A 13,652-nucleotide genomic window follows, 5' to 3' on the forward strand; every position below is an offset into this window, starting at 1 on the left:
GGAAGAGGAAAATGAAATCTACTGGAACAGAGATGCGAAGTAATGCATGCCTCTTGGTTAATGATGAAAAAGAAGATGACAAAAGAAAATGAACAAGGATTCTAAGACTATATGTTCATCAAAGGGAATTAAGTTCTGGCAGTAGAGTGGAGGGATGACAAAACAGTACGTGTAGCCACAAGTTACAGTACTAATAGTCCTTTGAGCTGTGCTAAAACTAACTCACAGGCAAAGGAGCAGGAAATATCTGTTACAGTGCCACATCTAGTTCAAGAACGCAATCCCATATGGGTGGAACGCAATCCCATATGGATGGCATTGATCTGCTGGTCAAGCAGATATCACTTTATAGGCTGAGGACAAGATCAAAGAAGTTGCAGGGCCACTATTCACTCAGGTGATTAATATATGCATGGTAAATACATGGCGTGCTTATCGAACTGTTAACCCTATTGAAAAGCACTAATTTTCGAATGTCTGAAGGAGAGTAGTAATGTATCATTCAAAGAAAGCAGGATCAACACCAAAATGCAGAGACCACAAGGAACCAAACTGATGGGAGGACAGATGGGCACAGATGTTGAAGAACCTAACAGTGGTCTGAAAGGGTAGGCTAAACACTGTTGGCGGTGGCGTGTTTGTTGCTGTCAGAAGTAGTTTAACTTGTCGCGAAATTGAAGTAGATACTTCCTGTGAGTTAGTATGGGCAGAGGTCGTTGTTGGCGACCAGAATAAAATAATAATTGGATCCTTTTACCAACCTCCCAATTCAAATGATACAGTTGCTGAAAGGTTCAAAGAAAACTTGAGTTTGATTTCAAACACGTACCCGACTCATACGATAATAGTTGGTAGTGACTTTAATTTACCCTCAGTATGTTGGCGAAAATACATGTTTAATTCCGGAGGTACACATAAAATATCATCCGAATTTGTGCTGAACACATTCTCTGAAAATTATTTCGAGCAGTTAGTTCATGAGCCCACGCGAAAAGTAAACGGTTGTGAAAACACACTCGACCTCTTAGCAACAAATAATCCTCAGTTAATAATGAGCATCAAAACTGATTCAGGGATTAGTGAACACAGGGCTGGCGTAGCAAGATTGAATATTGTAATCCCCAAATCCTCAAAAAATATACCTATTCAAAAAAGCAGACAAAAATTCACTTGACGCCTTCCTGAGGGACAATCTCCACTCATTCAAAATTAATAATATAAGTGTAGACCAGATGTGACTTAAATTCAGAGAAATAATATCGGAAGCAATTGAGCCTCCTTGGTACACAAAACGGGTTAGAACACTGTTGCAGAAACAACAACAGCAACAGAACAAAACAGATGCAAAATCCCCAAGATTGGCAATCTTTTACAGAAGCTCGAAATTTAGTGTGGACTTCAATGCGATCTGCCTATAACAGTTTCCACAACGAAACTTTGTGTCAAAACCTGGCAGAAAATCCAAAGAGATTCTGGTTGTATGTGAAGTATGTTAGCAGCAAGAAACAATCAATGCCTTCTCTGCACGATAGCAATGCAGATACTATCGAAGACAGTGCTGCCGAAGCAGAGTTACTAAACTCAGCCTTCCGAAACACCTTCACAAAAGAAGACGAAGTAAATATCACAGAATTCGAATCGAGAACAGCTGCCAACATGAGTAACGTAGAAGTAAATATCCTCGGAGTAGTGAAGCAACTAAAATCACTTAATAAAAGCAAGTCTTCTGGTCCAAACTGTATACCAATTAGGTTCCTTTCGGAGTATGCTGATGCATTAGCTCCATACTTAACAATCATATACAACTGTTCGCTCTACGAAAGATCCGTACCCAAAGACTGGAAAGTTGCAAAGGCCACACCAATATCCAAGAAAGGTAGTAGGAGTAATCCACTAAATTACAGGCCCATATCGTTAACGTCGATATGCAGCAGGATTTTAGAACGTGTATTGTGTTCGAACATAGAGAATTACCTTGAAGAAAACGGTCTATTGGCACACAGTCAACATGGGTTTAGAGAACATCGTTCTTGTGAAACACAACTAGCTCTTTATTCACATGAACTGTTGAGCGCTATTGACAAGGGATTTCAGATCGATTCCGTATTTCTGGATTTCCAGAAGGCTTTTGACACTGTACCACACAAGCGGCTTGTAGTGAAATTGCATGCTTATGGAATATCGTTTCAGTTATGTGACTGGATCTGTGATTTCCTGTCAGAGAGGTCACAGTTCGTAGTAATTGATGGAAAGTCATCGAGTAAAACAGAAGTTATTTCTGGCGTTCCCCAAGGGAGTGTTATAGGCCCTTTGCTGTTCCTTATCTATATAAACAATTTGGGAGACAATCTGAGCAACTGTCTTCGGTTGTTTGCAGATGACGTTGTCGTTTATCGACTAATAAAGTCATCAGAAGATCAAAACAAACTGCAAAACGATTTAGAAGATATTGCAGAATGGTGCAAAAAGTGGCAGTTGACCTTAAATAACAAAAAGTGTGAGGTCATCCACGAGTGCTAAAAGGATCTCGTTAAACTTCGATTACACGATAAATCAGTCTAATCTAAAAGCTGTAAATTCAACTAAATACCTAGGTATTACAATTACAAACAACTTAAATTGAAAGGAACACACAGAAACTGTTGTGGGGGAAGGCTAACCAAAGACTGCATTTTATTGGCAGGATACTTAGAAAATGTAACAGACGTACTAAGGAGACTACCGACACTACGCTTGTCCATCCTCCTTTAGAATACTGCTGCGCGGTGTGGGATCCTTACCAGTTAGGACTGATGGAGTACATCGAAAAAGTTCAAAGAAAGGCAGCGCGTTTTGTATTATTGCGAAATATGGGAGAGAGTGTCACAGAAATGATACAGGATTTGGGATGGACATTGTTAAAAGAGAGGCATTTTTCATTGTGACGGAATCTTCTCACGAAATTCAAATCACCAACTTTCTCCTCTGAATGCGATAATATTTTGTTGACACCGACTTACGTAGGGAGGAGATAAAATAAGGGAAATCTGAGCTTGTACGAAAAGGTACAGGTGTTCATTCTTTCCACGCGCTATACGAGATTGGAATAATAGAGAATTGTGAAGGCGGTTCGATGAACCCTCTGCCAGGCACTTAAATGTGATCTGCAGAGTATCCATGTAGATGTAGATGTAGAAGATTAGATCCAGGGAACTACTTAATTGTGCCAAATAAAACACAGGAGGGATGTGGATAACTCAAGAAGAAAACGGCAAAAATGTATGATAGGTGCAATGTTGGTGAATATAACAAGTGTTCTGTTTCATTTCATACTGAATACACTCTCAATAATACATCGAGCAGTGTTTTTATTTTGTTCACGATGTTTCTTATAGTTTTCTACATTGACAATAATATTGTGCATTTTGGTAACTAATTTTGTGTATGTCCCAAAAATGGGATGGCCTGTAGTTTTTATACTAATGTACTGAAGTTTTTCAAAGCAACATTCATCTATCACTCAGGGTGTAATGTTAATGTAAAAAAATTAAAAAAATAAAATAAGTAAATCTTGGCAAGTAATGGGCTAAATGATTACATATGTGCAGTTGTTTCGCAAGCTATTATGTAAAAAAAAAAACATTCAACAGCTGAAGCTGTCAGCTATTTACCACATTGAAGAGCCTGTCCCAACTTAACTTCTTGTCAGTATGTATTTTCCACTACCATTGTCTGGAATACTTTTCACAGCACGAGGAGTGTCAAATGCATCACCTCAGCCTCAGCTCTCCCAACATCTCATGAGACCCACAGGCATAAATTATCTCCCTCACTTAGGAGTTATTGAATTTCAGACATTACAGCGTAATTCCAGCAGTACATTACAGCTGAGCTATATGTCTCCATCTGACATGGATCAACATCAACAGTGTTGCATGCCCTCACTTCATGAGACTCAGAGCAGAAGGTGAATTGAATCCAGGACATTGTCCCAAAGACTGGTGATCAGAGACTTCACGTGTTCCTCCTGTCCATTCTGCTGTAAAGGCATAGGAAAAACTGTCAATAGCATGTGCCGGGCACAGACGGGAACCCATGCAAGTACCGGCCACACCTGATCAACTTCAGTGATCTAAGGGGAACTGGCTGTGAATAGTGTCTGCACCCAGTGCAGTCCACTCTAAAAATGCCAGCAATTCCTTAATGGAAGAGGTTTTTGCAGTCTAATAGTAACAGAATTAATGGTGAGAGAAGTGCAGGAACTATCCGGTGATAAATTTACCACCAACTGACTGCTACACAGGTACACCACTGTACAATATGCTGTCGACGATAGACAGCAGCAAGAGGCCACGTTTACCTGTCCAGTCGCTTTCCCACCAACACTATTAAGGTCACTAACAATTTCATACTTACAAATTTTGTTAATAGGAACAAATTTTACATATCTCACTTACCAATTACAAATAAGTACTCGTATAATAATCTGAAAACAGCCCAACTATATAAATGTGAGCTCGGTGAACTTATTGTGTTTACTCATATAAGAGGACTGCACAGGAAATGCTGAGGAGGTACAGTCTCTCTGCAAAATGAAAGTGAGCACCGTTTGTAGTGGGGGGAGGTTACTTTTCCTGAAAGAACACTACAGATGCTGTATGGAATAACAAGAATAAATTTCCCTTCTGCCAGTGTAGAACAGTAAGCAGACATTTACATAGTGTGTATATATGCATTTCTTGCATTAGTATTGTTAGGAACTCGTATCTGTATTCCATGCAGTGTAAAAGACTTGATGGAAACTGAACACGACCTGGGCATGTCTGCGCACTGCATTGCCAGTGATTCATAAGGCGTGCTGCAGAGGATCAGTATAACTTTGTCAAACACCCTGTTGCTGCTGCTTGTGATGTAGTGGGGTAGATGGAGCAGGGAATCACTACTCCATCTTCAGCTTGTAGGCCTATAATCGATGGAAATGCATGACCGCTTCTGATGACCTACCATTCCTCACGCATCTAACCTCCACCACCGCCCCTCCACACTGTTTCACCCCCAGGACACAATTTTTCACTCAATACAGCTGTACTGCACTTCTAAGTGATACACACATTAAATATAAAATGTTCTTAACCCATTGTTGTGTCCTGACACAGGCTAGAGGGAAGACAGGGTTACAGGACAGTCTGCAATTTCCGAGTTGTTAGGAGCAAATGCAGAAAGACAAACTTACAGCGAAGATAGGTTGAATAAGTGGCTCAGTGCCAAACAGTCATAAGGCATCTATGAGAGGCACAGATTTTGAGACTCAATAGGATGCTTGCAGCAGGAGACTCTATGATTAACACTATTTGTTTGCAATCAGCTCAGCTGCCACACTGACGGCTAATTCTGAACATTAGAAAAAGCAAAGGATGCCACTGGCTGCACAACATAAGTTAGCGTCAGAGTCCATGACGTGAGAGCTAAGAGAAATAAGAATCACTAGCAGCATTCCGAAGAACAATAACACTTTGAGTGAGAAAAACAGGCTTTTCAGAGCTTACCTGAAGCTGGCAATTACTGACATAGAATTGGCGCCACAACGATCTGAGTGATAACTCTGTCTGAATACAAAAACATGAATTTTTAAAGGATTGTGCTGGCACACTGTTTTTTCCTTCCTATAGTCAACCCTCCAGTCCATTAGCACTTTCCAGGCTTCGCCAATCTCACAATTCATTCTGCAACTGCAGGGCATCTCTGGCCAACCTTTTTCAGATTCCTCCCGTTCTGCTACTCTGTAAATAGGGATGTTTCTGGATTTTAACAAACTCCCAGTTTCGTAGCAACAGCATTCAGCTGAATCCTAAACATCACTGCCCTACATCGTATGGCTAGCGACAATAGTGTTTGTCACTTGGCCCCACCAAGGGGCCCTGCATGAGTGGGGACTACCGTTGTAGTGCTCTAACCTGTGTACCCCACTGATGTCGCAGTTCTCAGGGGCAAATATCATGCTTGCTGCCTCTGCTAAGACGTGCCTTTTTGTTACTATCTTCTACTGTGGTACTTTAAAGCAGTGTCTAGGTGGTGGGTGGAGATACCAGTTAATTCTCTGATGTGAAACTTCTCCACTGGGACAGCTGGCTAGAGCATCTGCATTTCACAGGTCTCTACTGTTACTGTTTACCTCTGGTTCACCTAAAAGCTACCATTTTTGCCTGTTCTGCAGCTATATCTACATGCAAACTCTACAAGACACTGTACAAGGTGTGGCAGAGAGTACCCTGTGCCACTACTAGTCATTTCCTTTGATGTTCCACTCACAAATAGAGCGAGGGAAAGATGACTGTCTACCTGCCTCCGTATGAGTCCTAATTTCTTGTAATGTATCTTTGTGGTCTTCAATATGAAATGTCTTTTGGCGCGAGTAGAATCATTCTGCAATCGGCTTAAAATTCTGCTGCTTTAAATTTTCTCAGTATTGTTCCATGAAAAGAATGTTGGCTTCCTTGCAGGAATTCTCATTTGAGCTCCCAAAGCATCTTCGCAATACTTGCACATTATTCAAAACTGCTGGTAACAACCTAGAAACCCGCCTTTTAAATGTTACAACATCTTCCTTTAAAATGATCCCCCCCGCTCCCTCTGTCACCCCCCCCCTTCCCCACTCCCTTTGTCACCCCCCCCCCACTCCCTCTGCCCCCCCCCGCTCCCTCTGTCACCCCCCCCCCCGCTCCCTCTGTCACCCCCCCCCCCCCCGCTCCCTCTGTCACCCCCCCCCCCCCCCCCCCCCCGCTCCCTCTGTCACCCCCCCGCTCCCTCTGTCACACCCCCGCTCCCTGTCACCCCCGCTCCCTCTGTCAGCCTTAGACCCACTTAATGATTTTACATGGAACCACAATTTTTTCAGTTTCTCAGCCATATCATTTACTACGCTATGACCATGGTAATTGTTGTATGCTTCACACATTTGTCTTTTCACACAGATGCAAGTCTCTGCTAACCTTCGTAAGTCATCATTTGTGCATTCTTTTTTGAACTGAGAGTCCAACAGATCTTTGCTTCCTCAGCATTTACCAAATTTTGTAGTCAAACCATGGTCACTCTTTTGTATCCTTAATCCACTTGCTAGGCACATAGCTCTCCAGACCATGATTTATAATCTGTTTAAACTTTGCCCCTAATTTCTCTGTGACAATCGTAATGGAAGTAATTGATGTGTCAATTCATTGTTTAAGTAAGATACCAACTGTTTGTCAGGTCTTTTGAACAGAAACACTCACTTTATTAACTTTCATAACCACAGTCGCTGTTGTGACATCATGATTACTAAACCCAATCTCCTTCCTGGTCAGGTCCAGTCTCTTTGTAGGGACAAGATCTAAGGTATTTCCATTGCATGTAGGCTGCTAAACCCACTGCTAAAGACATATTTTCAGAAAACATGTTCAAAATTGCATTGTTAAAGCTGCATTGTGTCTTTGATTTCCTATCTTGGAATGCCCTTGTTGGCCTCCAACAGCCATAAGCTTAATAATGTACATGTAATTAAATTGTCAATGTACAACACACCACTAACTTTAACAGTAATCATTGTTATTAAACCATTAAAACATTATTTTTAAAATCTGTAATATGGGAATTATTAGTCCCAGAGAAAAAACGAATAAGGCAATGTTTGTAGAAAATTTTATTTAGTTTTGTTTTGTAATGAGAAACATTTTTGCTAGAAGTATGGCTTAAGACGTATTCAAGAAAAACTTAAAATGGTGAACTTTAAATGCTCCCAGTCCAAACTGACACTCACACGCCACAGGTGTGGAATTTTGGTATGCTGTTCATGGCACCCCTCCTCTTTCCCTGTGTCCCCCTCTCCCTCCCTCCCACACTCACACCACTCTCTCCTCCCCACCCCCCTCTGCCTCTCCTCAATCCCCCCTCCCCCCAATCCCTCTCCCCCCCCGCTCCCTCTCTCTTACCCCCGCTCCCTCTCTCTTACCCCCGCTCCCTCTCTCTTACCCCCGCTCCCTCTCTCTTACCCCCGCTCCCTCTCTCTTACCCCCGCTCCCTCTCTCTTACCTCCGCTCCCTCTCTCTCACCCCTGTTCCCTCTCTCTCACCCCTGCTCCGTCTCTCTCACCCCTGCTCCGTCTCTCTCGCCCCCGCTCCCTCTCTCTCGCCCCCGCTCCCTCTCTCTCGCCCCCGCTCCCTCTCTCTCGCCCCCGCTCCCTCTCTCTCTCGCCCCCGCTCCCTCTCTCTCTCGCCCCCGCTCCCTCTCTCTCTCGCCCCCGCTCCCTCTCTCTCTCGCCCCCGCTCCCTCTCTCTCTCGCCCCCGCTCCCTCTCTCTCTCGCCCCCGCTCCCTCTCTCTCTCGCCCCCGCTCCCTCTCTCTCTCGCCCCCGCTCCCTCTCTCTCTCGCCCCCGCTCCCTCTCTCTCTCGCCCCCGCTCCCTCTCTCTCTCGCCCCCGCTCCCTCTCTCTCTCGCCCCCGCTCCCTCTCTCTCTCGCCCCCGCTCCCTCTCTCTCACGCCCCCGCTCCCTCTCTCTCACGCCCCCGCTCCCTCTCTCTCTCGCCCCCGCTCCCTCTCTCTCTCGCCCCCGCTCCCTCTCTCTCTCGCCCCCGCTCCCTCTCTCTCTCGCCCCCGCTCCCTCTCTCTCTCGCCCCCGCTCCCTCTCTCTCTCGCCCCCGCTCCCTCTCTCTCTCGCCCCCGCTCCCTCTCTCTCTCGCCCCCGCTCCCTCTCTCTCTCGCCCCGCCCCCGCTCCCTCTCTCTCTCGCCCCGCCCCCGCTCCCTCTCTCTCTCGCCCCGCCCCCGCTCCCTCTCTCTCTCGCCCCGCCCCCGCTCCCTCTCTCTCTCGCCCCGCCCCCGCTCCCTCTCTCTCTCGCCCCGCCCCCGCTCCCTCTCTCTCTCGCACCGCCCCCGCTCCCTCTCTCTCTCGCACCGCCCCCGCTCCCTCTCTCTGTCGCACCGCCCCCGCTCCCTCTCTCTGTCGCACCGCCCCCGCTCCCTCTCTCTGTCGCACCGCCCCCGCTCCCTCTCTCTGTCGCACCGCCCCCGCTCCCTCCCTCTGTCGCACCGCCCCCGCTCCCTCCCTCTGTCGCACCGCCCCCGCTCCCTCCCTCTGTCGCACCGCCCCCGCTCCCTCCCTCACTCTGTCGCACCGCCCCCGCTCCCTCCCTCACTCTGTCGCACCGCCCCCGCTCCCTCCCTCACTCTGTCGCACCGCCCCCGCTCCCTCCCTCACTCTGTCGCACCGCCCCCGCTCCCTCCCTCACTCTGTCGCACCGCCCCCGCTCCCTCCCTCACTCTGTCGCACCGCCCCCGCTCCCTCCCTCACTCTGTCGCACCGCCCCCGCTCCCTCCCTCACTCTGTCGCACCGCCCCCGCTCCCTCCCTCACTCTGTCGCACCGCCCCCGCTCCCTCCCTCACTCTGTCGCACCGCCCCCGCTACCTCCCTCACTCTGTCGCACCGCCCCCGCTACCTCCCTCACTCTGTCGCACCGCCCCCGCTACCTCCCTCACTCTGTCGCACCGCCCCCGCTACCTCCCTCACTCTGTCGCACCGCCCCCGCTACCTCCCTCACTCTGTCGCACCGCCCCCGCTACCTCCCTCACTCTGTCGCACCGCCCCCGCTACCTCCCTCACTCTGTCGCACCGCCCCCGCTACCTCCCTCACTCTGTCGCACCGCCCCCGCTACCTCCCTCACTCTGTCGCACCGCCCCCGCTACCTCCCTCACTCTGTCGCACCGCCCCCGCTACCTCCCTCACTCTGTCGCACCGCCCCCGCTACCTCCCTCACTCTGTCGCACCGCCCCCGCTACCTCCCTCACTCTGTCGCACCGCCCCCGCTACCTCCCTCACTCTGTCGCACCGCCCCCGCTACCTCCCTCACTCTGTCGCACCGCCCCCGCTACCTCCCTCACTCTGTCGCACCGCCCCCGCTACCTCCCTCACTCTGTCGCACCGCCCCCGCTACCTCCCTCACTCTGTCGCACCGCCCCCGCTACCTCCCTCACTCTGTCGCACCGCCCCCGCTACCTCCCTCACTCTGTCGCACCGCCCCCGCTACCTCCCTCACTCTGTCGCACCGCCCCCGCTACCTCCCTCACTCTGTCGCACCGCCCCCGCTACCTCCCTCACTCTGTCGCACCGCCCCCGCTACCTCCCTCACTCTGTCGCACCGCCCCCGCTACCTCCCTCACTCTGTCGCACCGCCCCCGCTACCTCCCTCACTCTGTCGCACCGCCCCCGCTACCTCCCTCACTCTGTCGCACCGCCCCCGCTACCTCCCTCACTCTGTCGCACCGCCCCCGCTACCTCCCTCACTCTGTCGCACCGCCCCCGCTACCTCCCTCACTCTGTCGCACCGCCCCCGCTACCTCCCTCACTCTGTCGCACCGCCCCCGCTACCTCCCTCACTCTGTCGCACCGCCCCCGCTACCTCCCTCACTCTGTCGCACCGCCCCCGCTCCCTCCCTCACTCTGTCGCACCGCCCCCGCTCCCTCCCTCACTCTGTCGCACCGCCCCCGCTCCCTCCCTCAGTCACCCCTGCTCCTTCTCTCCCCCCTGTCTCCCTCACCCCCCCCCCCCCACTGCTCCCTCTGTCACCTCCCTCCCTCCCTTCTCCCCTGCTCCCTCTCTGCCCCCCCCTCCCTCTCCCCATCCACCTCCCTCTGTAATTAGAGCTTGTGTTTAATTCAAAACACACAGTTTATCACTGTCACAGTTCAGTTACACTATCGGTCCTATCAGTTGAACGTAAAGATTCTCTTTTTTCGTTGTCCTCAATGAGGAGAACGAAATTTTTATTTGAAGTTAGAATCACCTCTTTATGTACAGACTTGCAGAAGAACTGCAACCTTTAGTGTTATTTCAATCTGTACCAGAAGAAGTAGAAATGAACAAGAACACAGTGAATATTATAATAAACAACCTTTCATGCCAAAAGTTCTTTTCCAAAAATTAACATGAGTTTATTGAAGTGTTTGCAAACCAATAGATGCAACTTCAGGATGAAATTTTGTCATCATCATTGTATGGATTGGAAAGAGGAAGAAACTGTAGCTTGAGGGCTGCAACTAGCTTCTGTCCACTTTCTGTAGAAGTAGGATTGATGAAATTATCACTTTCAGTTTTATCCATTAGAAGCTTGATAAGTTTGACAGTATTTTTGCTCCACTTTACACAGCCCATGTAAGTACATAAAGGTGAAATAGAAAGATTCTAAAGTTGCATAGCTTTTATTTCTTGAGCATAGCAGCTCTTTGTTTGCTGTCTTAATACTGACTCAGTACAGTTTCCAGTCGTATAAATCTTTTTCAGTTGTGAAAAAGTTTTCGGAGTGTGCCTTTTTGTGCTTACTTTTCTCCATCTGTGAAGCACAATATCTTTGTTAATAAATACAGTGTATCTAGCTCGTGGTCTTGCGGTAGCGTTCTCGCTTCCCACGCACAAGGTCCCGGGTTCGATTCCTGGCGGGTCAGGGATTTTCCCTTCCTCGAAATGACTGGGTGTTGTCGTCTTCATCATCATCATCATTCATCCACATTACGCTCGGAGGAAGGCAGTCTCAAACCACCACCTTTGCTAGGACCTTGCCTAGTCACCGGTGCAGGTCTCCTGCATCGTCCCCTACGCTCCTCAGAGTATGGGACATCATCATCATCATCATCATCATCATAATCATCATCTATGATGTGTGAGTAACATCTGTGGTCAAAATGTGATAAACATGTCGATTGTATTTTAGCATTGTTGTGAACCATATTTTATGCCAATTTAGATCAAGAATGAACCTCACTCAGTGTATCCAAGTTTACTGTTACCCAAAAAATAGACTGATGAACAGAGTTAAGTTTCAGTAGTCGGGTCAAAATTGGCATCCAGTGAGTGATGATTATAAAATTAGTCCCTATGCAATGACAAAGTTTTATTGGGAAAATTATGGATATATAAGGTAACAACAAAATCAATTATATTTTCAAAAAACATGTTAAAGTGGTACTTACGCAACTGGTCGTCATTGATGCTATATTCATTATTGTGTGGCTAACTTAAAATAATGGTTTGTGTAAACCTGATGTCATTTATAATATATTTATTGTCTCGTTATCAATCTTTAGGTTGTTTGTACCTTCCAGTCATAGAATGAAGACTTCAAATGTGGTTATGGGACATCCCATTTTCAGGTTCATTGCAGTATTGTTGCTGTTTTCCTTTTTTTTTTCCTCCAAGCTTTTGCTTCATTGCATAACACCTTATGGCTTAATTTTCAGAGTATACGTCTTGATGAAAAAATGCAGTACTCTCAACTTTTGAAACAACAATGTTCTTCATCCCCATACTACTTTGGCAGCTGTGCAGAAAGGTATGTATAGAATCTGTTCTGTGAATCAGTTAAAACTTCATTTATAAGCTATGTTTATAAAACTACCCTTGTAGTTTCTTGTTGATTTGTTGTTGTTGTTGTTGTTGTTGTTAGTGGCCTGTTGTTCTCCTTAGATGTGAAAGGAAATGTTTCTTAATAAGCAAGTCAGTCGTGGTTTAAAGCATTCGGCTTGCATCACAGTCAAAGAATTGTTACCGAGATATCCAGTACTGTTATGATGATCTCTCTGCCAATTAGCAGTCACTGATAGCTCAGACTGAATGTGGTGTGTTACACAACTGAGTTTTTCTATTGTAAATTAACATCTGTCTTCAGGAAATTGAGGTGAATGGTGCTATTCAATATCGTAGAATGATGTAAGTATTTAAAGATTTGCAGGATAATGTAAATCTGGTGTGAGTTCTGTTTTGTTTATCTACTTGGATAGTTCTGTCTGAAAGCAAATCAAACTAGAATCAAAATCTTTCTGTTCACATAGCTTCAAAAGCTTTCATCCTTCCTAAATCAACATGAACCTGGGGAAAAGACCAAATAATAGTGTGTTTTAAAATATTGCACCATAGAAAGGGACATGACATTTGGAATAAAAGGATAAATCAGGAACTGTACAAGAAGTCGTTGAATTAACAGAGGAGATAAGGAAAAGTTTGATGGGAATGAGCAACAGCTGATAGTCCAGGAGGATCTGGGAGTACACTAAGAAATGCAAGATCATCATCATGACATGGAAAAATGCCATCCTAGGTACAGAAGACCATATGGCAGGGGGGGGGATACAAAACACAGGGAGACAGAGTTTAGGAAAGCCAGGAAATAGCAAAGGACTCTTTAACAGTCTGACAGAGGGAAGCTATAGAGGTCAGATGTTGAAGATGTTTTGGGAGTGGAAAAGACAGGAAACAAAAGCGTAAGCTAAACCAAACAGCAATTTCAAAAAAGGTGTGAATACACCAAAGGAATGTGAAGGAAGTACTGAAACCGGTAAAATGCCACAATAATAGATGTTAGAACATCAAGATAAGGCATGCAAAGAGTCAGTACTGTAGTACAAAGAAGAAAAAGTTTTTGGCTGTTACATGTATTCATTTGTTTGATTATTTGCAACATGCTCCATTAAAAATTTTTGTGATACTATATGTATGTGTTCTCTCTCTCTCTCTCTCTCTCTCTCTCTCTCTCTCTCTGTGTGTGTGTGTGTGTGTGTGTGTGTGTGTGTGTGTGTGTGTGTGTGTGTGTGTGTGTGTGTGCATTGGATGATGATGACGATGATGATGATGAGAGAAGAGAGAGGGTCAAACC

At 46.6% G+C, this 13,652-nt stretch overlaps 1 protein-coding gene across 3 annotated transcripts in view; it reads left to right on the plus strand.

Moving 5' to 3' along the window:
- LOC124615798 (sentrin-specific protease 1-like) overlaps nt 1-13,652 on the plus strand; it is a 155,553-nt gene that overhangs the window by 73,237 nt on the left and 68,664 nt on the right. For all 3 annotated transcript variants that reach the window (XM_047143930.1, XM_047143928.1, XM_047143929.1), the window contains one exon: nt 12,241-12,332. In XM_047143930.1, the coding sequence (XP_046999886.1) occupies nt 12,241-12,332 (92 nt within the window). The remainder of the gene's footprint in view (nt 1-12,240; nt 12,333-13,652) is intronic.

Source organism: Schistocerca americana, chromosome 5 (genome assembly GCF_021461395.2).
Source record: "Schistocerca americana isolate TAMUIC-IGC-003095 chromosome 5, iqSchAmer2.1, whole genome shotgun sequence".
NCBI classification, from domain to species: domain Eukaryota; kingdom Metazoa; phylum Arthropoda; class Insecta; order Orthoptera; family Acrididae; genus Schistocerca; species Schistocerca americana.